The sequence below is a fragment of the Paramormyrops kingsleyae genome, chromosome 5, assembly GCF_048594095.1.
Source record: "Paramormyrops kingsleyae isolate MSU_618 chromosome 5, PKINGS_0.4, whole genome shotgun sequence".
Lineage (NCBI taxonomy): Eukaryota > Metazoa > Chordata > Actinopteri > Osteoglossiformes > Mormyridae > Paramormyrops > Paramormyrops kingsleyae.
In genome coordinates, this window is record NC_132801.1 from 27,767,990 (window position 1) to 27,793,579 (window position 25,590).

Consider the following 25,590-nt stretch of genomic DNA (forward strand, 5'->3'; position numbering starts at 1 on the left):
ACCTTGTGTTAGCCCAGTGGTTCTCAAAGTCTTTCTGTCAATGCACTAAAGACAGACCTGACATGTCTTTTTCAAAACCAATAGTTTCAGCCTTTGTGGCTAAAAAATGTGTCACTACAAGCGACAAAATATTGGAAACATTAAGTATTTCTAATATTTTCTTGTCATAAAAGTTTTATGACAAGAAAAATGTTTTTAATATGAGGGTGGGTCCTATAGTGCCTATAGTGTCAATGTTTTACTTCACGTTTGTTTCACTGTCTGAAAGAAGTAAAACCCCAAAGGCAGTGTTCGCTATTACTTCAGTGGCGAAACAACTGTATACTGGGCCCTGAGGCAAAAAAGGACCATAGCCCCCCCCCCCTTTCTGAATTCAAACCTAGGGTCTCCCTACACTTGTGATAGGAGCTGCAGATGATGGAATTTAGCAGTGTTGGGGAAGCTACTTTTAAATGGTAGCTTACAAGCTACTTATGATTAAAAGTAACTAAGCTACAGCCATGCTACTGTTTTAATATAGTAGTTAGCAGCACTACAAGCTACAGTGAAAAAGTACCCAACTACATTGAAGCTATTTCATCGGGTGATAATATTTTTGCTGTAGGACACTCTTAAAAGAAATTAATTAACAAAGATGTAAAACAAAGTTTTTGATAACAATGTAATCAAATCAATGTAGTGTAATCAATCAATCAATCAATGTAATGTAATCAATGTAATCAAATCACAATAAGGTTTCAAAAAAGTTTCTGTATTTGTTGTAAACCAATTGCTGGGTGAAAATTACAGTAATAGGGTACTTCCACAGGGTATAACACTCGTTCTGCTAATCTAATTCTGCTGACAGTCCCTAAGGCTACTTCTGCATTTGGTCTGTTGTCTTTCCGGAATGCTGCTGCTAGAGACTGGAATGATCTGCAGAAAACGATAAACTGAACATTCTCATTCCAAAGTCTGCATTCCAATCCCGGATCTCAACTCACTTTAACAACGTGTGCTGTTGTTATTTACATTAGACTAGCTGCTTTTATTTATTGCTGCTCCTTGTTTATTTATTGTTTATGTCATATTTGTAAATGTGTAACTTATTTACTGTTTCTTTTAATTTTCTTATTTTCTTTCAAAAGGCTCTGCCTTTTGTCAGGCCACAGTTGCAAATAAGAAACCCGTTCTTAATCTGTCTTGCCTGGTTAAATAAAGGTAAATAAAAAATAAATAAAAGGGTTACAAAAAAAGAGATTTTGATAATCCGTCCAAGAACCAAAGTGCTCCTATGCATTTAAATGGAAGTGTCTACAATATTTTTTGCCGTGAAGTATTTTCAACCCTTTAATATCGATCCCCGGAGTATTCATGCAAAAAACACCAAACAGAAACACCTGGTAGTTGAAAATACTTGTCTTAATCAGAAAGACATTATAAAACAAAAAATAACTTACAACCGCAATCTGTCGGCCATTTATTTTATATACAAAAATTACCATATGTTAACATACCATATGTTATATAAAATTTTATCTTCCTGACATTGTTTGGTGTTTTTTTTTTTACCTTTTATCACCATTTTTTTTAGTTCATTATTGCTATAACCTTTTTATCATTATATATAAATGCCTTTAGGATTTAGATGTATTACGTGGATTTAATATTTAGATTTCATATTTAGTATTGTTAATGTATGTGATCTCATGCGTACAACGTACCTTTTTGTATAAATGCACCTGTACCAATAAAGAAGTCTCCCCTTTTCCGGTTTACGGAGAACCAATGTATGAAATGTGTTTTTCCTCCGTATAAAGTGATAAATGATCTATCCCTACATACGCCTAAAGTAAATGGCTACGCCAACAGGTTATGGGCCCAGGGCACGAGATGTAGGAAGTAGGTGGCATACTGTAGGTTGTGCTTTGACGGAGATGAGAAAAATTATGAACTTTGGGAGATAAAGTTTTTAGGCCATCTGCGCTTGCTGGGGCTGAAGGATACCATCCTGAGTGAGCCCACCTCAGACGATGAGGACGGCGATTATGAAAACGACAGAAAGAAAAATGAAGAGGTATATGCAGAAATGATTCAGTTCTTGGATGATAAAAGCCTCTCATTAGTTATGAGAGATGCAACGGATAACGGAAGAAAAGCTCTTCAGATATTAAGAGACTATTACGCGGGTAAAGGGAAACCTAGAGTGATTAGCCTGTACACGGAGTTAACTTCTCTACAGAAAAGTACTGATGAAAGTATTACGGATTATATTATTAGAGCTGAAACGGCAATTACAGCACTTAGAAATGCCTTTAGAAAAACCGAGTGATGGACTTTTGATTGCGATGATTCTGAAAGGTTTGCTGGAGTCGTTTAAGCCATTCGTTATCCACGTTACACAAGGCGACGAGAATTTGACATTCGCGGAATTTAAAACAAAACTGAGAAGTTTTGAGGACACTGAGAAATATCGCGCCAGCTCGGATGATAACGTGATGAAAGCAAATGCTACTTTTCGAGGGAGAGGGATCGCTACAGGCCCCGACTTTGTCTGTTACAACTGCGGAGTGAAGGGACACAAGCCCAGGGCATGTCCAAGCAAACGACAGAGAAAGCAATGGTGCGGGCACTGCAAAAGCTCGACACACACAGGTGCACTTTGCAGGCGTAAGAGAAAGGACATTGTGAAACAAGTGGCTGATGAGGCTGAATGCGAGCACATACACTCACCTAAAGGATTATTAGGAACACCTGTTCAATTTCTCATTAATGCAATTATCTAATCAACCAATCACTTGGCAGTTGCTTCAATGGATTTAGGGGTGTGGTCCTGGTCAAGACAATCTCCTGAACTCCAAACTGAATGTCAGAATGGGAAAGAAAGGTGATTTAAGCAATTTTGAGCGTGGCATGGTTGTTGGTGCCAGACGGGCTGGTCTGAGTATTTCACAATCTGCTCAATTATTGGGATTTTCACGCACAACCATTTCTAGGGTTTACAAAGAATGGTGTGCAAAGGGAAAAACATCCAGTATGCGGCAGTCCTGTGGGCGAAAATGCCTTGTTGATGCAAGAGGTCAGAGGAGAATGGGCCGACTGATTCAAGCTGATAGAAGAGCAACTTTGACTGAAATAACCACTCGTTACAACCGAGGTATGCAGCAAAGCATTTGTGAAGCCACAACATGCACAACCTTGAGGCGGATGGGCTACAACAGCAGAAGACCCCACCGGGTACCACTCATCTCCACTACAAATAGGAAAAAGAGGCTACAATTTGCACGAGCTCACCAAAATTGGACAGTTGAAGACTGGAAAAATGTTGCCTGGTCTGATGAGTCTCGATTTCTGTTGAGACATTTAAATGGTAGAGTCAGAATTTGGCATAAACAGAATGAGAACATGGATCCATCATGCCTTGTTACCACTGTGCAGGCTGGTGGTGGTGGTGTAATGGTGTGGGGGATGTTTTCTTGGCACACTTTAGGCCCCTTAGTGCCAATTGGCCATCGTTTAAATGCCATGGCCTACCTGAGCATTGTTTCTGACCATGTCCATCCCTTTATGACCACCATGTACCCATCCTCTGATGGCTACTTCCAGCAGGATAATGCACCATGTCACAAAGTTCGAATCATTTCAAATTGGTTTCTTGAACATGACAATGAGTTCACTGTACTAAAATGCCCCCCACAGTCACCAGATCTCAACCCAATAGAGCATCTTTGGGATGTGGTGGAACGGGAGCTTCGTGCCCTGGATGTGCATCCAACAAATCTCCATCAACTGCAAGATGCTATCCTATCAATATGGGCCAAGATTTCTAAAGAATGCTTTCAGCACCTTGTTGAATCAATGCCACGTAGAATTAAGGCAGTTCTGAAGGCGAAAGGGGGTCAAACACCATATTAGTATGGTGTTCCTAATAATCCTTTAGGTGAGTGTATATACGTTCATGGCCAGCCATCTCCAACCAAGCGTACTGAAACACAGAGGCCTGATGGTTGATACCGGAGCAACGTCGCACATTATAACAGACATCGGAAAGTTCAAGAAGTTTGATCACACTTTCCGGCCAGAGAAACACTTTATTGAATTGGCCGATGGCACCAGGGCAAACGGTGTTGCGCTCAAAAGAGGCGACGCGGAGGTGAACCTGATGAACCGCGAGGGAGAGCGAGTGAAGGCTACACTGGGAGACGCGCTGTTCATGTTCATCCCGACATATCCACAAGACATCTTTTCGGTAAAAGCAGCGACAACCAGCGGAGCTTCAATCAAGTTCGAGCAGGGACATGATGAACTTATCCATGAAAGTGGTACAAAGTTTGAGATAAAAGAATATAATAGACTGTATTACTTGGACACTGTTAGTGAAAGTAATGACACCAGTGATTTTTGTAATAGTTGTTATGATATTCAAACTTGGTACGAAATACTAGGTCACTGCAATTATGATGATGTTTCAAGGTTGCAGGATGTTGTAGAGGGAATGCAGATTAAGGGTAAATTTGACAAGTCTAAACTGAGTTGTGAGGTATGCACTCAAGGTAAATTTGTGCAAAGCAGAAACAGGGAAGCAGATGCTCGTGCGAAAGCAGCACTTGAGCTCATTCATACTGATTTGGCCGGTCCTATAGACCCTATAGCAAAAGATGGATTTAAGTATGCTCTTGCTTTTACAGATGACTATTCAGGTACAGTGTTTGTATATTTCCTGAAAGCTAAGAGTGACACAGCAAAAGCTGCAGAAAGATTTCTAGCCGATGTAACCCCTTATGGTAATGTGAAGTGCATTAGGTCTGATAATGGCACTGAGTTTACGGCACAGGAATTTCAGTCTTTGTTTAGTAAGAATAGCATTAGACATGAGTTCTCTGCACCGTATTCGCCACATCAAAATGGCACAGCAGAGAGGATTTGGCGCACACTATTTGACATGGCGAGATGCATGTTAATTGAGTGTAATCTACCAAAAGAGTTGTGGACGTATGCTATAATGACAGCTGCAGTGATACGCAATAGATGCTTTAATAACAGAACAAGGCAAACGCCCTACTACATGCTTACAGGCAAGAAACCCAACTTGTCTAGGATGAGAGTATTTGGGTCTGTATGTTACGCATACAAGCATGATAAGAAGTTAGACACAAGATGCGATAAGGGAATTTTCGTAGGTTATGACAAAAACAGCCCTGCATATCTAGTCTACTACCCTGACACAAAGAAAATTCTGAAACACAGACTGGTGAGGTTTGTCACCAGGAATGTAAGTGAGAAGGAAACTCAGACAGACCCATTGATGATTGATGAGAATTTTCTTGAGAAAATATATGTGTCATCTAGACCGACGGTAACTGTAACTAAGCAGAAGGAAGGGAAGGTACATCCCCGGGTACTTTTGATAGCAGGGATATGACTGATACAGCTCAGATTGAGGGAATTGAGTCTCGCTACCCCAAAAGGGATAGGAGGGCTCCACAGTACCTCTCTGAGTATGTTACTGATGCAAGGTCTAATGATCAGGCATCAATTAGCATTGACTATTGTTATAGGATGTGTGATGTGCCACAAACTGCCAGTCTTACCTCAATACGTGTTCTGATGCAATTAGCAGCACAATATGATCTTAATTTACACCAGATGGATGTTAAGACGGCATATTTGCATGCTCCTATTGATTGTGATGTATATGTGGAACAACCAGAGGGATTTGAGGTAAAATCTGACATGGGTGAAAAGTTAGTCTGTAAACTAAACAAGTCACTTTATGGTCTCAAACAATCCGGTAGAAACTGGAACAGAATGCTTAGTGATTGCTTAACTGAAAATGGTTTTGCACAAAACCCTGCAGACCATTGTGTCTATACAAAAGAAATTGGGAATGAGAGAGCAATACTTGTAATTTGGGTTGATGATTTACTTATTGCTGCTAGCAATGATGATTTATTGAATGATATAAAGAAGACACTTGCTGTAAAGTTTAAGATGAAGGATCTCGAAAAACAGACATTTCCTTGGAATTAATTTTGAACAGGATAATGGGAGTGTAAAAATGAGTCAGAAAAAGTACATAATGAAGGTACTGGAAAGTGGTGCAGACCCTGTAGATGCCAAAACTTACCGTGAGGTCGTACGAAGTCTGATTTACGTAATGACATGTACTTGGCCTGACCTAAGCTGGGTGGTGAGTAAGTTGTCTCAGTATATGTCTGAACCAAATGAACAACACTGGTTGACAGCTAAGCATGTGATGAGGTATCTGAAAGGTACAATTCATCATGAGTTATGCTACAGAAAAAGTGAAACAAATCTGGCATTTATTTAATATTTTATAATCCTACATACAGTAGCTTATCATGGTTAGTGCTTTTGTACTTCATTGCCGCATAATTAAATGATGTTTCTGAACACCCCACCCCCACTTCCCCTGAGAGGACCCCCAGCTGGCGAAATCACCTTACCTAAATAAAATCGTTAGTGTCATCACTGTTCAGGAGAAAGGGGCAGAGGTGCCAAACCACCAACATGCTAACTGCTGTTTCAGAACCATTCAGATCTATATATTTTTTAATAGGTGATGTTCTGCCTTCCAGGCTGATGCTGCATACCTGAAATTGCAAAAGAAATAGACAGCTGAAGAAAATCTGGGCAAATCCTGTTTACTGTTGATACAAGAAAGCAAAATTATCATCAGGTTGTTATCTATATAATGTGGTTCAGCTGGATTTTTGCATGGACAAGAACAGGGTTTTGTGAACAGTCTCTCAATTTATCACTCTGTGTCTGTCACTCCTCCTTAACAGGTAAGAGTTGTGTCATTACTATAGCTATAACATTTCAAATTTAGCACTTACATTCTAAAAAGTAGCATTATTATAAAACAACTGAACTGTTAAACTGAAATGCATCTGACTTTGTTAATACATTAACATGTTATGATCTATACATTTATTTTTAGAATTTTGTTTTTCAATTATTGAATGTATTTTTACCAGGAACTTCAAAATCTACATAGACTTAGTTATGACTAAGTTTGGTATTATTTATGACTGTAACGTAGACTTCTACTCTACCCTGTTTTTTGATACATATTTCTGCAAATAGTCACTTTTGGTTGTTTTAGTAACTTGCCTATTGAGTACGCAGGACTAAAACTTTGGAGATCACTCAAGCTAGGAAAGGTCTCCCATAATCTTTTATCATCAATTATTATTGCTTACTACAATGCTTTTTCATTTTAACGTGGATGATGAGATTCCAGATACTCCTATGAGTGATGAAGATTATACTGAATAATATGATGTCTCAGCTGAAGTTCTTCCCTTTTGACCTTTCTAAATAAAACTTCTTACTTTTAGCTCTGAAGATGGATATTCCTGCCAATACATTCCCACCACCACCACCTTACGAAAAGCCAGCAGGCATGCAATCAGGTACGCTGTGTTATGCTTTCTGCTGTTTCCCTGTCTTCATTATGACTCTCTGACTAAGTGAACATTCCCGATACTGTACAAATCCTCATGAGTTAGTCGTCACAGCAGCAGGTACGTCAAGAGGCTGCACTGAAATTCAAATAAAGATAGTTTGTATTTTGTTCTGGTAGGCAGTATCAACCAAATACTATTACCAAAAAAAAGAGCATGCATACACATTGGGGAAAACACCAAAGCCAAAGGAAATTGAATAATACAAATCTGGAAGAAAAGGTGGCATGACAAAGAGTGAAATTTTACAAAAATATAAAAGAGGCATTTAAGTTAAACAGAAAGGACAGAAACAATAGAATTTAGACTGTGAAAACAAATTGTTCAGTTAACTTCCTTATCTAATCTGGAGCAGGAAATAATGCTATGTAACCATTTACAGTAACACAAAAACAGGTGGGGAGGTTACTCACAGACTACAGTTTAATTAACCAGTTTAATGAGCTACAGGTTTGCCTAGAATTCAGATTAGATGGAACAGGGACTGACTGGGCATGGCTGGATGGATGTTCTGCTCGAGGCGGGCAGGACAGCACCTGCGGGTGGATTTCTGCATATTTCATGTTTTTCACATTGAATGTTACCAGTTTGGCCAGGCTTAGGTATGAAGGATCATGAGTGAGTAGGGCAATCCTGAAAAGTCATGAGGAATTTTGTCTTCTTGTCATGTTATTTCTCTGTAGATGGTGAAGTCCTTCAGTCTTATGCCTTAATAACTGGACAGCTCTTATTTATGCAAAAGTCAGAGCTTAGTTGAACAGATTATCTTTATTAAAAATATTTGACAAACCACCATTTTAGAAAAGTATAAAATGATAACAACAAAAAATTATGTAAAATATCCAATGTCACTGTAGGCTTATGACACAAGACAATTAGACAACAGGTCCAGTGTTTATTGAATATGCCTTTACTAATAGCACATGCACTCTGATTTTGCATGTTTCTCCAAGACACTGCGCATTGAGCACTATTTGGCCACTAGGAGATTTAGTGAAGCAATTATTTGAGAACTTTATAGGACCAAAATTGTTACCAACTTGGTTGTTTCAATTTTCTTTCTTTCTCTGAAGCTCCATTTTTGCCATCACTACATTCACCAGTAGGTGTCACTAGTGAACACTGTGATGAATGAGGCTTTGAGGAATGAATCATTTGACTGGAAAGCATCGGTGCTTCACAAAGCTTTATTGTGTCATCACTAAAGTTAGATGAGTTTGGTGTGGAAAAACTTGCCTGGCCCACACAGTCCTGACCTCAACCCAATTGAACACCTTTGGGATACACTAGAATAAAGATTACAAGTCAGGCCTTCACGTCAAGAGATGTGCCTGACCTCACAAATACTCTTCTGGATGAATGGCAAAAATTCCCACAGACACACTCCACAATCTTGTGGAACAGTGGCAGCTGTTATAGCTACAAAGGGGGGACCAATTTCATAATGATGATTATGGATTTAGAATGGGATGACATAAAGGTTCCTGTAAGTATAATGGCCAGGTGTCCCAATACAGACGCTCCTCTACTTACAAACTTTCAAGTTACGAACCTTGAGACATACGAACGAAGAGGACTATAAGTCCAAATAGTGTTCCTTGGGCTCCCGTGTCCTGTCTGCAACAATTTTTTTTACTGCGCACCAATTCCGCCTAGTACGACTTCTGGCCGCTACTCCCGCCGCGCAGCAGCGTAGCGTGCGGACTCCCAGCATCCTAGTTCTTTGTATTTGCGCATACCCTTAAAATTATGTTGAATAACGACTTACGAACATTTCAAGTTACGAACAGCCGTTCGGAACATATCTCATTCATAAGTAGAGGAGCGTCTGTACTTTTGTCTATATAGTTTATGTAGATACCCATATTAGTTAGGAGAATTGCCTACTTATGCCACACCCATTGCAAACACAGGTAAATTTCATAACACTAAACTGATAAACCACTGACCAATAAGTTTTATTATATACATTTCATTTCAGTTTGGTTAGAGAGCTGAAATTTTGATTTGTGGCTTAGACATAGAGCTTTCCAAAAAAGTACAGCATGCCAAGATCAAATGATGATCAAGGTTTACACAAATAATTTAATGAACAGATGAAAATAAACATTATTTTACATTCAACAATCCACATACAGATTATTTACTGTAAACTTTTAGACTCAGTAAACTGCCAAAAATATGCCTACAATAACTTACACTGCCGCTGATACTGTTAAGGCTGATTTAAACTACTGTGGCGAGCCTATACAGAACTTACGATGTAGCCTATGCAAGTGGCCTTTGCTGTTGTGAGCATTTATACTTATGCACTGGTTTACCCCTATTGCGATTGTGGTGTGATTTGATACAGTGTGATTTGATACAATATGATTCAATGCAATAAGTTCCAATGCAAAAAATAGGATGCCATGCAATTCAATATGATACATGTCATTTGATTTTATTTGGTTCTGAGCAGACAGCAAACAAGAAATTAATGTTCCATTTTTACTTTATATATTTGCCCCTCTAGTACTGCAAATAGTGAGCATTTAGTTTACATATTAAAAAATTATAATATTATAATTATATATTGACAAATTGGATTTTACAAATGGCAAGATGTTAGAAGCGATGCATTCTGAGTTCATTCTAAGCTGTATGTGGTGCACACTTCATAATCAGGGTAATCATATAAAACTTTTATGCCAGTGCACCATAGCGAATTCAAACATACCAGTCACAGGTATTGCAGCCTGCATCGCAGTAATGTGTAGTTACATTTTTGGGAAGCTGCACATCAGGCTACGACATAGGGTACACGGTTATGCCGTACCTATGGTGTCGATTCGACACAGAAGTATAAATCAGGCTTTATGACTATAACATCATAAGTCAACTGAACTGCAGAAGCACGGCTACTACAGTATACTGTGTCAACCAAGCACATTTTGTATTTACACCTAGTCAGCCAACAGCATGCTAGAGAGAGTGTTGCAGACATGCTCGCAAGTGTTGTAGCAAGCGAGCCGAGCCGGGGATTCAGGCAAACGGTTTATTTCGAGTGGACAGGACAAAAACAAGCAGAACTGCACACAACGTCAATGACCGGACTGGGGAATACTGACTCAGACGTGGACTAAATACACAGGATAGGCAGAAAACAATAGGCAACAGGTGATGACAATCGGGAATTAACATGAGGTAACGAGGTGGGCGTGGCACACACGAGGATCGAACGAGCAGGTCATGACAGCAAGAGCCAGGAATAAATATGTATCATTTTAGGATTTCGTTTTTGACTATTAAAATATTAGCTGATTTACCGTTAATGGAACTAAATTTGGCAGAAGCTAATTGCTCCAGTAACGGTTTTCAAAAGTAGAGGAAATGCTAATCAGCAAATGAAAAAGTTAGCTTTGCTAATTAGCGGATTAGCAGAATCCTGCCCACCACTGGCCCTGTGCTTCCTGGGACTCCATGCTCGCACCGCCCTGTTGGATAAATGATTGGATGCAGGAAATATTAAGCTTCTCATTCCTTTTATGCTGCTCTTTTTCTTGGTACAGCTGTTTCCAAAGATGCTCATGTGGCTTCACAACAGAACGCAGGAAACATCTCTGTAAATGTAACCTGTGTTCCGAGTCAACAAGAATCTAAGCCTAAATCTGAAAGCCTCTCCGAGCCTCAGTATATGGCGCAGGTTCCATTCCAGCAGCCTCAGTTCCAACCGATTCAAGTCCAACAGCCTCAGTTCCAACCGGTTCAATTCCAACAGCCTCAGTTCCAACCGGTTCAAGTCCAACAGCCTCAGTTCCAACCGGTTCAAGTCCAACAGCCTCAGTTCCAACCGGTTCAAGTCCAACAGGCTCAGTTCCAACAGCCTCAATACGTTGTCAGTAAGTTGCTTAATATTATTTAAAAATACATTTTTTTCAGGTGATATTATTCAATGAATTTTTTAAATTTATTGTTTCCTTTACAGATCAGCAACCTGTCATATGCAGTGGGAATCTGGGTCCAGAACCTGCCATAACAACCTGCACCAATTGTAGGGAGAGAGTCACAACTAATGTGGTTTATAAGGCTGGGACCTTTGCGTGGGTGATATGCTTAGTCTTCATCCTATTTGGGTAAGTTATACAAGTTTGCATTTTTTGCTTGAATCAAAGCTTGGTATATGGAACTTCTATAGTGTGATTACCCTTGTGAAAAAAAATGTACTAAAGTATATATTTAAAAAATACACAGCACAAAAAATATACTTTCCGCAAAGTCTATTGAGTGTATTATTTTGGAATGTCTTATTGCAATTTAAATACATTTAAATAGCACTTAAGAAATAATTAATTAAGCATAAAGTACATTAAGTGCTACTTCTGTGAGCTTTTTTTGGACATATCAATTTGTATTTTAGTAGAATTAATAACAATGAAAAAAAACATACAATACACACAATTATGTGTACTTTAGTGCTGCCTTATTTCAGTTAGTTGAACCACATTTTCACTTAAATATGTTAAATTGTAATAAGTACAAAAATATTACATTGCTAAAATAATGTGCTTCAAGTATACTTATGTATAATTAAAGTTATCTTAATGCAACTTAAATTTTCAATTTGTAATAAAATACATCTTAAGTGCATTACTTTTGAGCACTTTTTAACCACTTAGTAATGCTATTGACTAAATTTGAATATTCTAGAAATATATTACAATTAGGTAATCAGTGATGACACACCACAACCAGAGTGTGAATTACCCCTCCATAATTGGGGGGTACTGCCTTCATAACACTTCTATGACCATAAGCCTATACATTTACCAACAGCCTGGTCTGGTCCAGCAGTCTGGTGTTATTCCTGCCCTCTCAGTCCCCCCAGCTCCAACAGCCTTCAGAAATAAATATTTGCCTATTAGGCTAATATCTGTCTTGATGATACAGTAGATCTTAAAGTAGAGCCCTATTTCTAACTCATCTCTTGGTCCTGCACACTGTCCTCATCCTGCCATCTCCCTGCTGCCTGCACACTGTCCTCATCCTGCCATCTCCCTGCTGCCTGCACACTGTCCTCATCCTGCCATCTTCCTGCTGCCTGCACACTGTCCTCATCCTGCCATCTCCCTGCTGCCTGCACACTGTCCTCATCCTGCCATCTCCCTGCTGCCTGCACACTGTCCTCATCCTGCCATCTCCCTGCTGCCTGCACACTGTCCTCATCCTGCCATCTCCCTGCTGCCTGCACACTGTCCTCATCCTGCCATCTCCCTGCTGCCTGCACACTGTCCTCATCCTGCCATCTCCCTGCTGCCTGCACACTGTCCTCATCCTGCCATCTCCCTGCTGCCTGCACACTGTCCTCATCCTGCCATCTCCCTGCTGCCTGCACACTGTCCTCATCCTGCCATCTCCCTGCTGCCTGCACACTGTCCTCATCCTGCCATCTCCCTGCTGCCTGCACACTGTCCTCATCCTGCCATCTCCCTGCTGCCTGCACACTGTCCTCATCCTGCCATCTCCCTGCTGCCTGCACACTGTCCTCATCCTGCCATCTCCCTGCACACTGTCCTCATCCTGCCATCTTCCTGCTGCCTGCACACTGTCCTCATCCTGCCATCTCCCTGCTGCCTGCTCACTGTCCTCATCCTGCCATCTCCCTGCTGCCTGCACACTGTCCTCATCCTGCCATCTTCCTGCTGCCTGCACACTGTCCTCATCCTGCCATCTCCCTGCTGCCTGCACACTGTCCTCATCCTGCCATCTCCCTGCTGCCTGCACACTGTCCTCATCCTGCCATCTCCCTGCTGCCTGCACACTGTCCTCATCCTGCCATCTCCCTGCACACTGTCCTCATCCTGCCATCTTCCTGCTGCCTGCACACTGTCCTCATCCTGCCATCTCCCTGCTGCCTGCTCACTGTCCTCATCCTGCCATCTCCCTGCTGCCTGCACACTGTCCTCATCCTGCCATCTCCCTGCTGCCTGCTCACTGTCCTCATCCTGCCATCTCCCTGCTGCCTGCACACTGTCCTCATCCTGCCATCTCCCTGCTGCCTGCTCACTGTCCTCATCCTGCCATCTCCCTGCTGCCTGCTCACTGTCCTCATCCTGCCATCTCCCTGCTGCCTGCACACTGTCCTCATCCTGCCATCTTCCTGCTGCCTGCACACTGTCCTCATCCTGCCATCTTCCTGCTGCCTGCACACTGTCCTCATCCTGCCATCTCCCTGCTGCCTGCACACTGTCCTCATCCTGCCATCTTCCTGCTGCCTGCTCACTGTCCTCATCCTGCCATCTTCCTGCTGCCTGCTCACTGTCCTCATCCTGCCATCTCCCTGCTGCCTGCACACTGTCCTCATCCTGCCATCTCCCTGCTGCCTGCACACTGTCCTCATCCTGCCATCTCCCTGCTGCCTGCACACTGTCCTCATCCTGCCATCTTCCTGCTGCCTGCACACTGTCCTCATCCTGCCATCTCCCTGCTTCCTGCACACTGTCCTGATCCTGCCATCTTCCTGCTGCCTGCACACTGTCCTCATCCTGCCATCTCCCTGCTTCCTGCACACTGTCCTCATCCTGCCATCTCCCTGCTGCCTGCACACTGTCCTCATCCTGCCATCTCCCTGCTGCCTGCACACTGTCCTCATCCTGCCATCTTCCTGCTGCCTGCACACTGTCCTCATCCTGCCATCTCCCTGCTGCCTGCACACTGTCCTCATCCTGCCATCTCCCTGCTGCCTGCACACTGTCCTCATCCTGCCATCTCCCTGCTGCCTGCACACTGTCCTCATCCTGCCATCTTCCTGCTGCCTGCACACTGTCCTCATCCTGCCATCTCCCTGCTGCCTGCACACTGTCCTCATCCTGCCATCTCCCTGCTGCCTGCACACTGTCCTCATCCTGCCATCTCCCTGCTGCCTGCACACTGTCCTCATCCTGCCATCTCCCTGCTGCCTGCACACTGTCCTCATCCTGCCATCTCCCTGCTGCCTGCACACTGTCCTCATCCTGCCATCTCCCTGCTGCCTGCACACTGTCCTCATCCTGCCATCTCCCTGCTGCCTGCACACTGTCCTCATCCTGCCATCTCCCTGCTGCCTGCACACTGTCCTCATCCTGCCATCTCCCTGCTGCCTGCACACTGTCCTCATCCTGCCATCTCCCTGCTGCCTGCACACTGTCCTCATCCTGCCATCTTCCTGCTGCCTGCTCACTGTCCTCATCCTGCCATCTTCCTGCTGCCTGCTCACTGTCCTCATCCTGCCATCTCCCTGCTGCCTGCACACTGTCCTCATCCTGCCATCTCCCTGCTGCCTGCACACTGTCCTCATCCTGCCATCTCCCTGCTGCCTGCACACTGTCCTCATCCTGCCATCTCCCTGCTGCCTGCACACTGTCCTCATCCTGCCATCTCCCTGCTGCCTGCACACTGTCCTCATCCTGCCATCTCCCTGCTGCCTGCACACTGTCCTCATCCTGCCATCTCCCTGCTGCCTGCACACTGTCCTCATCCTGCCATCTTCCTGCTGCCTGCACACTGTCCTCATCCTGCCATCTCCCTGCTGCCTGCACACTGTCCTCATCCTGCCATCTCCCTGCTGCCTGCACACTGTCCTCATCCTGCCATCTCCCTGCTGCCTGCACACTGTCCTCATCCTGCCATCTCCCTGCTGCCTGCACACTGTCCTCATCCTGCCATCTCCCTGCTGCCTGCACACTGTCCTCATCCTGCCATCTCCCTGCTGCCTGCACACTGTCCTCATCCTGCCATCTCCCTGCTGCCTGCACACTGTCCTCATCCTGCCATCTCCCTGCTGCCTGCACACTGTCCTCATCCTGCCATCTCCCTGCTGCCTGCACACTGTCCTCATCCTGCCATCTCCCTGCTGCCTGCACACTGTCCTCATCCTGCCATCTCCCTGCTGCCTGCACACTGTCCTCATCCTGCCATCTCCCTGCTGCCTGCACACTGTCCTCATCCTGCCATCTCCCTGCTGCCTGCACACTGTCCTCATCCTGCCATCTCCCTGCTGCCTGCACACTGTCCTCATCCTGCCATCTCCCTGCTGCCTGCTCACTGTCCTCATCCTGCCATCTTCCTGCTGCCTGCTCACTGTCCTCATCCTGCCATCTCCCTGCTGCCTGCACACTGTCCTCATCCTGCCATCTCCCTGCTGCCTGCACACTGTCCTCATCCTGCCATCTCCCTGCTGCCTGCACACTGTCCTCATCCTGCCATCTCCCTGCTGCCTGCACACTGTCCTCATCCTGCCATCTCCCTGCTGCCTGCACACTGTCCTCATCCTGCCATCTCCCTGCTGCCTGCACACTGTCCTCATCCTGCCATCTCCCTGCTGCCTGCACGCTGTCCTCATCCTGCCATCTCCCTGCACACTGTCCTCATCCTGCCATCTCCCTGCACACTGTCCTCATCCTGCCATCTCCCTGCTGCCTGCTCACTGTCCTCATCCTGCCATCTCCCTGCTGCCTGCACACTGTCCTCATCCTGCCATCTCCCTGCTGCCTGCACACTGTCCTCATCCTGCCATCTCCCTGCTGCCTGCTCACTGTCCTCATCCTGCCATCTCCCTGCTGCCTGCACACTGTCCTCATCCTGCCATCTTCCTGCTGCCTGCACACTGTCCTCATCCTGCCATCTCCCTGCTGCCTGCTCACTGTCCTCATCCTGCCATCTCCCTGCTGCCTGCACACTGTCCTCATCCTGCCATCTTCCTGCTGCCTGCTCACTGTCCTCATCCTGCCATCTTCCTGCTGCCTGCTCACTGTCCTCATCCTGCCATCTCCCTGCTGCCTGCACACTGTCCTCATCCTGCCATCTCCCTGCTGCCTGCACACTGTCCTCATCCTGCCATCTCCCTGCTGCCTGCACACTGTCCTCATCCTGCCATCTCCCTGCTGCCTGCACACTGTCCTCATCCTGCCATCTCCCTGCACACTGTCCTCATCCTGCCATCTCCCTGCTGCCTGCTCACTGTCCTCATCCTGCCATCTCCCTGCTGCCTGCACACTGTCCTCATCCTGCCATCTCCCTGCTGCCTGCACACTGTCCTCATCCTGCCATCTCCCTGCTGCCTGCACACTGTCCTCATCCTGCCATCTTCCTGCTGCCTGCTCACTGTCCTCATCCTGCCATCTTCCTGCTGCCTGCTCACTGTCCTCATCCTGCCATCTTCCTGCTGCCTGTACACTGTCCTGATCCTGCCATCTCCCTGCTGCCTGCACACTGTCCTAATCCTGCCATCTTCCTGCTGCCTGCACACTGTCCTGATCCTGCCATCTCCCTGCTGCCTGCACACTGTCCTCATCCTGCCATCTCCCTGCTGCCTGCACACTGTCCTCATCCTGCCATCTCCCTGCACACTGTCCTCATCCTGCCATCTCCCTGCTGCCTGCTCACTGTCCTCATCCTGCCATCTCCCTGCTGCCTGCACACTGTCCTCATCCTGCCATCTCCCTGCTGCCTGCACACTGTCCTCATCCTGCCATCTCCCTGCTGCCTGCACACTGTCCTCATCCTGCCATCTCCCTGCTGCCTGCACACTGTCCTCATCCTGCCATCTCCCTGCTGCCTGCTCACTGTCCTCATCCTGCCATCTTCCTGCTGCCTGCTCCTGTGTCTCTCCTGCCTTCTGCTGACCATCACATCATACACATTACAGTAACAGTTTGCAAAACTGCACTTATACTTTTGGTGTAATGTTCTCTAGCTCTTAACACTAATATTTCCTACTTACTCTTCTTTTACCATCAAAAAAAGTGTCTGATGTCTCCATCTTTCCTTTTTCTCCTAATGTGTCTGTGAATAAAATCCAATCTATGTTTAACAAAACAGTATCTGGGCTATCAGATGAAGCTTCTAAAAATATCCATAAATATGAAATTGTGGAATGCAGAATCAATACCACTAAAATTCAAATAATAGGGCTTATTATTTGCTAGGTAGTTTTTTTTTTTACATTGCCCCTATAGGTTTCACTTATAGTAATGTTTTTTCAGAGCATAACGTTAGACCTTCTTATGCATTAACATTGGCCTAATAACAAACCACCATAATTTCAGAAAGGCAAAATTTATTCATGATAAAATGAGAATGAAAACATAGGGAGTTCATCTCCTTGGAAAATGACCATGATCGATTTTACCTCACCAAATAAGCCTGATTTAAATAGAAAACTTAGCTTATCTTGCTAGTTAACGTAACTAACGTTGACTGTACCGGCCTCAGAAGGACAATGGTAAGTATTTCAACTTATAAAGACGTCAGCTTGCATTAGTAGATGAAACAGTGAGCTTGGGCGGTGCAGCAGGCGCAGCAGGGACCTCGGGCGGCGCAGCAGTAACCGCCGACTCGGGACCAGCAGGGGCCTCGGGCAGCATAGCAGCAACCGCAGCAGGCACCTCGAGCGGCGCTGCAGGAACTGCCGGCTCAGGACCAGCAGGGGGCGCTGCGCCGGAGCTGGGTCATTAACCGGGTCAGGCAAAACAAGCACGGGCAGAACAGGCAAAACAGGCAAGAGCAAGTGAGGTTCCTCAGGGTCAGGCCGGGCTGGAACCCCAGGGGGTCTTGCCACAGCTGCTGGCACTGGCACTGGTGTCTCTGGATCCAGGGCCTCGAGCAGAACATGGGTGTTGCCGGGGCCTTGGGTGGCAGCAGAGGAGGCGCAGCAACCTCGGGCAGCGTCGCAGCAGGAACCTCGGAGGGTGGCGTCACAGTGGCTGGGACTGGAGCCCCTGTAGCCTCAGACGGAGCGGCAGGCTCCTTGGAAGGCGGTATTGCAGCCGCCGGGACTGGGACCATGCTGGGCGGTGACATAGCAGGGGCCTCCGAGGATGGCGATGAGGCCGCTGCAACAGGAGTTACGCAGGGCGAAGCAGCCGCAGGCAGAACAGGCGTCGACGGGACAGGCAGAACAGGCGTCGAGTCTTTGGGTATAGCAAGGACAGGTGGCGCCATGACCTCGGCTGTAGCGGCAGCCGCAGCAGGGAGCTCGGGCGTAGCGGCAGCCGCAGGAACCACCAGAGCCTCGCTGGGCGGCACGGCAACCACCGGGACAGGCAGGTCAAGCACAGGCAGGTCAGGCAGACAAGCTGCGGGCGACGCAGCAGCAGGCAGGTGGGCTGCGGGCGAAGACAGAACGGGCAGCGGCATGGCAGGGGCCTCCAAGGGCCGGGACTAGCCGATCAGGCCCATCCAGCACAACCTGGGCAGGCAGAACAGCACATACAGGCAGAGCAGACGTTGCCCCTTTAAGAGATCTCTGGACCTGCGGGATAGCGTCCCACACTACCCTGGCCCCTTTAAAAGCTAGGCGTGCCTCCCTATAGGGGTAAGCCGCCAATGGTGGCTGCTCTGCGGTGGCTAGGCGGGCCTCTACTACCTTCACGGGAGACGCGGCGGTGATGTCCCGGGGGATCCGGTATTCCCCCTAATCACAGGCCAGGAGAGTAGTGGGTAACAGAGAGGCGGATCCCAGGAAGACAGTTGGCTCCTCCACTGGTCACTTCTCCCTTCACTTCCTTTTCTTCCTCCGGCCGGAAGCTAGAGACGTAGGTTGCGTCGTCTGTGTAAGGACGGACAGCGGGTCTGCAACCTCCATGGGGTGCAGTGTGACCAGCGAAGTTCTCCTCTCCGTTATTCGCTGCACTGGCCACTGGAGAATTTTGTGCACCTCGGTTATGAGGTGCGAATTCCCGGGCAGTGACAGTCTTTAAAGGACAGTCCTGCTCCAGCTGGCTAACTCCACTGCCACGGGGTCCTCCCGGACCTCGGGCTGGTTGAGCCAGTATATCACCTCTTGCAGCAGACTGATGCGCTGGGTCTCGGTCTGCTGCGGTGTGTCTTCTCGGAGATCCGTCATTCTGTTATGATCGCTGGTCGGCGAACAGGCAGGAAGTGGGGAAGGACGAGGCAGGTAGGCGAGGATGCAGGAAACAGGGTTTTATTAGGGAAAGACAGGGCAGACGGCGACGAACATCAATGATGGATCTGGGGAAAACGGACTCAAATGCGGACTAAATACACAAATATACACATACCGAAATAACAGGAAACAGGTGATCACAATCGGGGTAGTACGCATAGGTAATGAGGGGGCTTGGCACACACGAGGATCAGACGAGCAGGTCATGACACCATTTGCATGTAATAAAATAAAAAGCATAATCAAAATTTCAATGGTCAGTCTTTTTGGTAGCACTAAAACTAACTGTTTAGTGTTTAAAATTAGGCATGTTAAAGTATTTTAAGATAGAATTCTAAATAATATTATAAAATATGTTAGGCTAAAATACACTTAAACATTTTAAAGTGTACATAAGTATACTTATCAAAAGTGTATTTTTATTGTAGGGTGCATTTAAATGTAAAATATACTTTCTGAAAGTACTCCATTGTACACTTAAAGTATATTGGTCCAAAATACAATTTTAAAAAATATACTAAAGTGTATTTGATTACAGTCATTGTGTACTTGTGTACTTATTTGTGTTTAAACGCAAAATACACAGAAGTATGATTTCAGTGTATTTTAAAAATTATGCGTAAAGGGAATGCATTTTTATTACACTTCTAGTGATCAAAGCACACTGTTAATACACTTTAGTACACTATTTTTTCACAAGGGTAAACCTCAGAACAACAAAGCTTTCAACATTATTAACAGGTCATTTTGTATTTGTTTTGGTTTCTTGGTTATATCTGATTGTCTAACAAACCAGACTTTGACTGAAATATGGTGCAAAAGAATATTAGGATATCACATTCACATGCAACAATGCAAACATAGCTGAAACTTTTAAAGCACTGAAACTTTACATCATATACATTACATTTTATTGTGATATGTCTGCTTGCTATGAGTGTTGCAGTCAAATTTGTTTGTACCTTTTATTTGTCAGCTTGGTGTTTGGATGCTGCCTGATCCCATTCTGTATGGACTCCTTCCAAGATGCTTATCACAGCTGCCCACAGTGCCACGCCAGCCTCCATGTTCACAAACGGCTTTAAACCGCCTGTCCTATTACTGTAGATACTCCACGCGTTTATATGATCACCATATGGTGTTGATCTAGAGAAACTCACTATTCTACAATTATATTAGAAACCATAATTAATCCAGTGTAATGTGTAACTGAAAATCATATATGAACTGAAAAAGAAATTCTGTTTTAATACCAATCATGAACAACAAATGAATTTTCTGTTTTCTTCATGGAGATATTTAGAGTATTAAATGTCCTAGAAATTTAAGGTGCACGGGTAAATATTTTTAGCGAGCTCATTCTAATATGATAATGCTTTAGATCTAACAATTCTGCTATATTCATGTAAAAAATTAACTAATCAATCAGTTTTCTGTAATTAATTGCAATTAATCACACCTAATACTACAAAGTATAAACATTAATGTTTATATAATGTTTATAAATTGAATCCCCAAATGTAGGAGAGGAGTAAATATGGGTCATCCTCACAAACTCATTACTGTAACATATCAGATTTCTACAATTTTGTAAATAAATTTTTAGACATTCTGAAATTCTACAATTTCATTGTGTAGATTGTTCATTTTACCTCTGAAGCTCATGAGAATGGCACACACCTTAATATTTGTTTAATGGTTTAACTTATCCCTGCTGCCCCCATGACCCAACCCAAGATTAGTGGCAGAAAATGGATGGATGGATGGATGGATGGAAGAGAGAGAGAAGGCATGCCGCTTTCGTCAAACTGACAGGTCGGGTCAAAGGTCACAAAGATCAAAGGGGTCAAATTTGTCAAAATGACAGGTCGGGTCAAAGGTCATAAAGATCAAAGGGTCAAATTCGTCAAAATGACAGGTCAGGTCAAAGGTCACGAAGATAAAACACAGCATCTTTGCTCTTATCCCCCCACTCATTGTGTGAAAAGCATGTCTGTTGCCAAGACTACAGCTCGTGTCTTGAGCCGTACAGTACATACTATGACCCAAGCCACCCGGGGTCATATGGGCGTGCCTCCGGACTGCAGAGAGCCGTGGAGGAAGATATGGGGAAAAAAATGGCTACCGATGATATCAGAGAGTGGCTGTCTACGCAGGACAGTTATACTTTACATAAACCGGTTAAAAAGAATTTCCCCAGGAACAGAGTGTTTGTACCGAGAGCCATGTATCAGTGGCAGGCCGATTTATGCAACATGCAAGGGCTGGCGACGTACAACGACGGGTTAAAGAATCTCCTTACGGTGATTGATGTTTTTTCCAAAAAGGCCTACGTGCGTACGTTAAGAAACAAGATGGGGGTGGCTGTAACGGAGGCCTTTGATTCTGTTTTAAAGTTAAAGACGGATGCCGGTGACGAGTTTTTAAATCGGACTTTTCAGAAACTTTTAAAAAGTCATAAAATCACCCATTTCACCACGGGTAGTGAACTTAAAGCTTCCGTCGTAGAGAGATTTAACCGAACGTTAAAAGAGAGGATGTACAGGTACTTTACGGCTAAAAACACTTGACGATATGTGTGTATATGAAAATGAAAATTTTGGTAACATTTAAAGCAGTCAGCATAATGCATTATATATACCTTCTAATGCGTTGCAATGCATTTATAAAGTATTATAATGCAGCTGCTTTGTCCTGAGTATGATGTTAATCTATGTCCAGCCCTGCAAATAGGAAAACTTTCAAGGAAAACTTGGAGGTTGGTGGTAGGATTTACACTCTAGCCATTTGAACTAGTGTGGTGCTGAGGCATTGCCTGGCTGCACTTGGGTTCTCATCCCTGAGGTGGTTTGTTGTGTGGTGATTGTGGCAATATGCTGTATCAGCGCGTGCTCCTTACCTTCTACTACCCAAGCAAACAAGTGCGTGATTTATTTTGACTGTTTTAGGTTAGTGCAACATATGTCTGTGGGACAACACTACAGAAACAATTCAGTTGCCTTCTTATACTTGCACAAGCAACTACACATAGCTAACTTCATTTATTTGCCACAGAGATGTAAGTCGTGAATGTCATGACCACCATGACATTAATGATGTGTACAGTTGTCGGTTACAGCCACATGATGAGTTGTGTATACAGCCACATGATTGCACCCTCTCCCCCGCGATAGAGGAACCAAGCCATCCCCAGCCACCCCCCCCCCCACCCCCACCTGCACATGCTTGCTAAACATGTTAACTGCTGTTTCAGAAACACTTGTTTTTTTATATGTCATGTTCTGTACTCCAGGCTAATCCAGCTCACCTGAAATTGCAGGAAAATTGGACAGCTGAAGAAAATCTAGCCAAATCCTGTTTACTGTAACTACAAGGAAGTAAAATTATCATCAGGTTATTATCTCTATTATGTGGTTTAGCTGGATTTCTTCAGATTTCTACAGACAAATGGAGAACAGTCTCTCCATTTGTCACTCCATGTCTATCACTCCTCCTTACCAGGTAAGAGTTGTGCCATTACTGTAGCCAGAACATTTCAAATTTAGCACTTAAATTCTAAAAAGTAGCATTTTATACATTATAAAACAACTGAACTGTTAAACTGAAATGCATCTGACTTTGTTAAAACATCAACATGTTATGATCTACTCTATACATTTATTTTTAGAATTTCTTTTTCCACTTATTGACTGTATTTTTACCGGAAACCTCAAAATCTACTTAGACTTAGTTATGACTAAGTTTGGTATTATTTATGACTGTCATGTTCTTTCCTGTTTTTAGATACATATTTCTGCAAATAGTCACTTTTGGTTGTTTTAGTAATTTTGCCTATTGAGTACGCAGTACTAAAACCTGTATGTATGCTGCTTGGAGATCACTCAAGCTAGGAAAGGTCTCCCATAATCTTTTATCATCAATTATTATTGCTTACTACAATGCTTTTTCATTTTAACGTGGATGATGAGATTCCAGATACTCCTATGAGTGATGAAGATTATACTGAATAATATGATGTCTCAGCTGAAGTTCTTCCCTTTTGACCTTTCTAAATAAAACTTCTTACTTTTAGCTCTGAAGATGGATATTCCTGCCAACACATTCCCACCACCACCACCTTACGAAAAGCCAGCTGCCATGCAATCAGGTGCGCTGTGTTACGCTTTATGCCGTTTCCCTGTCTTCATTATGACTCTCTGACTAAGTGAACATTCCCGATACTGTACAAATCCTCATGAGTTAGTCGTCACAGCAGCAGGTACGTCAAGAGGCTGCACTGAAATTCAAATAAAGATAGTTTGTATTTTGTTCTGGTAGGCAGTATCAACCAAATACTATTACCAAAAAAAAGAGCATGCATACACATTGGGGAAAACACCAAAGCCAAAGGAAATTGAATAATACAAATCTGGAAGAAAAGGTGGCATGACAAAGAGTGAAATTTTACAAAAATATAAAAGAGGCATTTAAGTTAAACAGAAAGGACAGAAACAATAGAATTTAGACTGTGAAAACAAATTGTTCAGTTAACTTCCTTATCTAATCTGGAGCAGGAAATAATGCTATGTAACCATTTACAGTAACACAAAAACAGGTGGGGAGGTTACTCACAGACTACAGTTTAATTAACCAGTTTAATGAGCTTTCCCTGTCTTCATTATGACTCTCTGACTAAGTGAACATTCCCGATACTGTACAAATCCTCATGAGTTAGTCGTCACAGCAGCAGGTACGTCAAGAGGCTGCACTGAAATTCAAATGAAGATAGTTTGTATTTTTCTTCTGTGGCTGTTCTGGTGGGCAGTATCAGCCAAATACTATTACCAAAAAAAAACATACAAGCACATTCGGAAAAAACCAAAAACAAAATGCATAGCGACAATGAAGATGTCCCTGCGACTAAAAGGCACAGACCATTAGAAAATAAGCCCCCGTTTCCAGATAATATCCTAAATCAGCTCAGCACTACTCCCGGGGTCTTGGAACTAGCTGTGAAGATGTCAACAGCCACATCTTCACAGATCTAACTGAAAACATTATAAATAGTTAGATCCTGTAGATAGATCCTGTATATATGAACTAAAGTTGGCCTGTGGCCATTATTTAAAAATGCAGAAAGGATAGCTTCCTTCCCTCACTCCAGAAGTTCACAGCTAGGCTGTTTTTACAAATCCGGGAGAAAATGTGGCATGAGAAAAGGTAAAATTTAACAAAAAGGAAAAAAAGGCATTTAAGTTAAAAAGAAACTAAAGCATTTAAACTATGAAAACAAAATGTTCACAAAGCTGATTAAATTCCTATGTAATCTAATCTGGAAATCTGGAAATAATGCTCTGAAAATATTTACAGTGACGCAAAGGCAGGTAGGGAGCTTACTCACAGACCACAGTTTAATTAACCAGTTTAATGAGCTACAGGTTTGCATAGTATTCAGATTAGATGGAACAGGGACTGACTTGGCATGGCTGGATGGATGTTCTGCTCGAGGCGGGCAGGACAGCACCTGTGGGTGGATTTCTGCATATTTCATGTTTTTCACATTGAATGTTACCAGTTTGGCCAGGCTTAGGTATGAAGGATCATGAGTGAGTAGGGCAATCCTGAAAAGTCATGAGGAATTTTGTCTTCTTGTCATCTTATTTCTGTGCAGATGGTAAAGCCCTTTAAGTCTTATGCCTTAATAACTGGATAGCACTAGTGGTGGCCAGATAAAGCTTCATGAACCATTTGCTATATTTTCTGACACCACTAGTTGGTGCTCTTGGTTTACTTTGATCACCATCCCCTGGTGCCAGAAAATACAGGAAATGGTTCATGAAGCTTCATTTGGCCACCACTAGACAGCACTTATTTACATAAACATCAGAGCATAGTGGAACAGATTGTTTTTCTTAAAAATATTTGACACACCATCATTTTTATAAAAGTATAAAATTATAAGAACAATAAAAAATTATGTTGTCAATGTCACTGTAGGCTTATGACATGAGACAATTAAATAACCCAGTGGCATTAAATCAGTGGTTGTTGGACATGCCTTTACTTATAGTACATGCATTCTCTTTTTGCATGTTTCTCCAAGACAGTGCACATGGAGCACTATTTGACCACTAGAACTTTATGTGAAGCAGTGGTTTGAAAGATCTGTAGGACCAAAATTTTTTCTGAATCAGTTTAAATTTTCTCTGCCGATAG

General features: G+C 43.8%; 1 protein-coding gene across 1 annotated transcript; it reads left to right on the plus strand.

Annotated features, from left to right (window-relative positions):
* Positions 1-6,715: 6,715 nt before the first annotated feature.
* LOC111839909 (uncharacterized) lies at positions 6,716-21,020 on the plus strand. The gene is made up of 5 exons (XM_072712831.1): positions 6,716-6,788; positions 7,344-7,418; positions 11,021-11,350; positions 11,437-11,584; positions 20,372-21,020. Exons 2-5 carry the CDS (start codon positions 7,352-7,354, stop codon positions 20,478-20,480), a joined length of 654 nt encoding a protein of 217 aa, XP_072568932.1. The 5' UTR covers positions 6,716-6,788; positions 7,344-7,351; the 3' UTR covers positions 20,481-21,020.
* Positions 21,021-25,590: the final 4,570 nt, after the last annotated feature.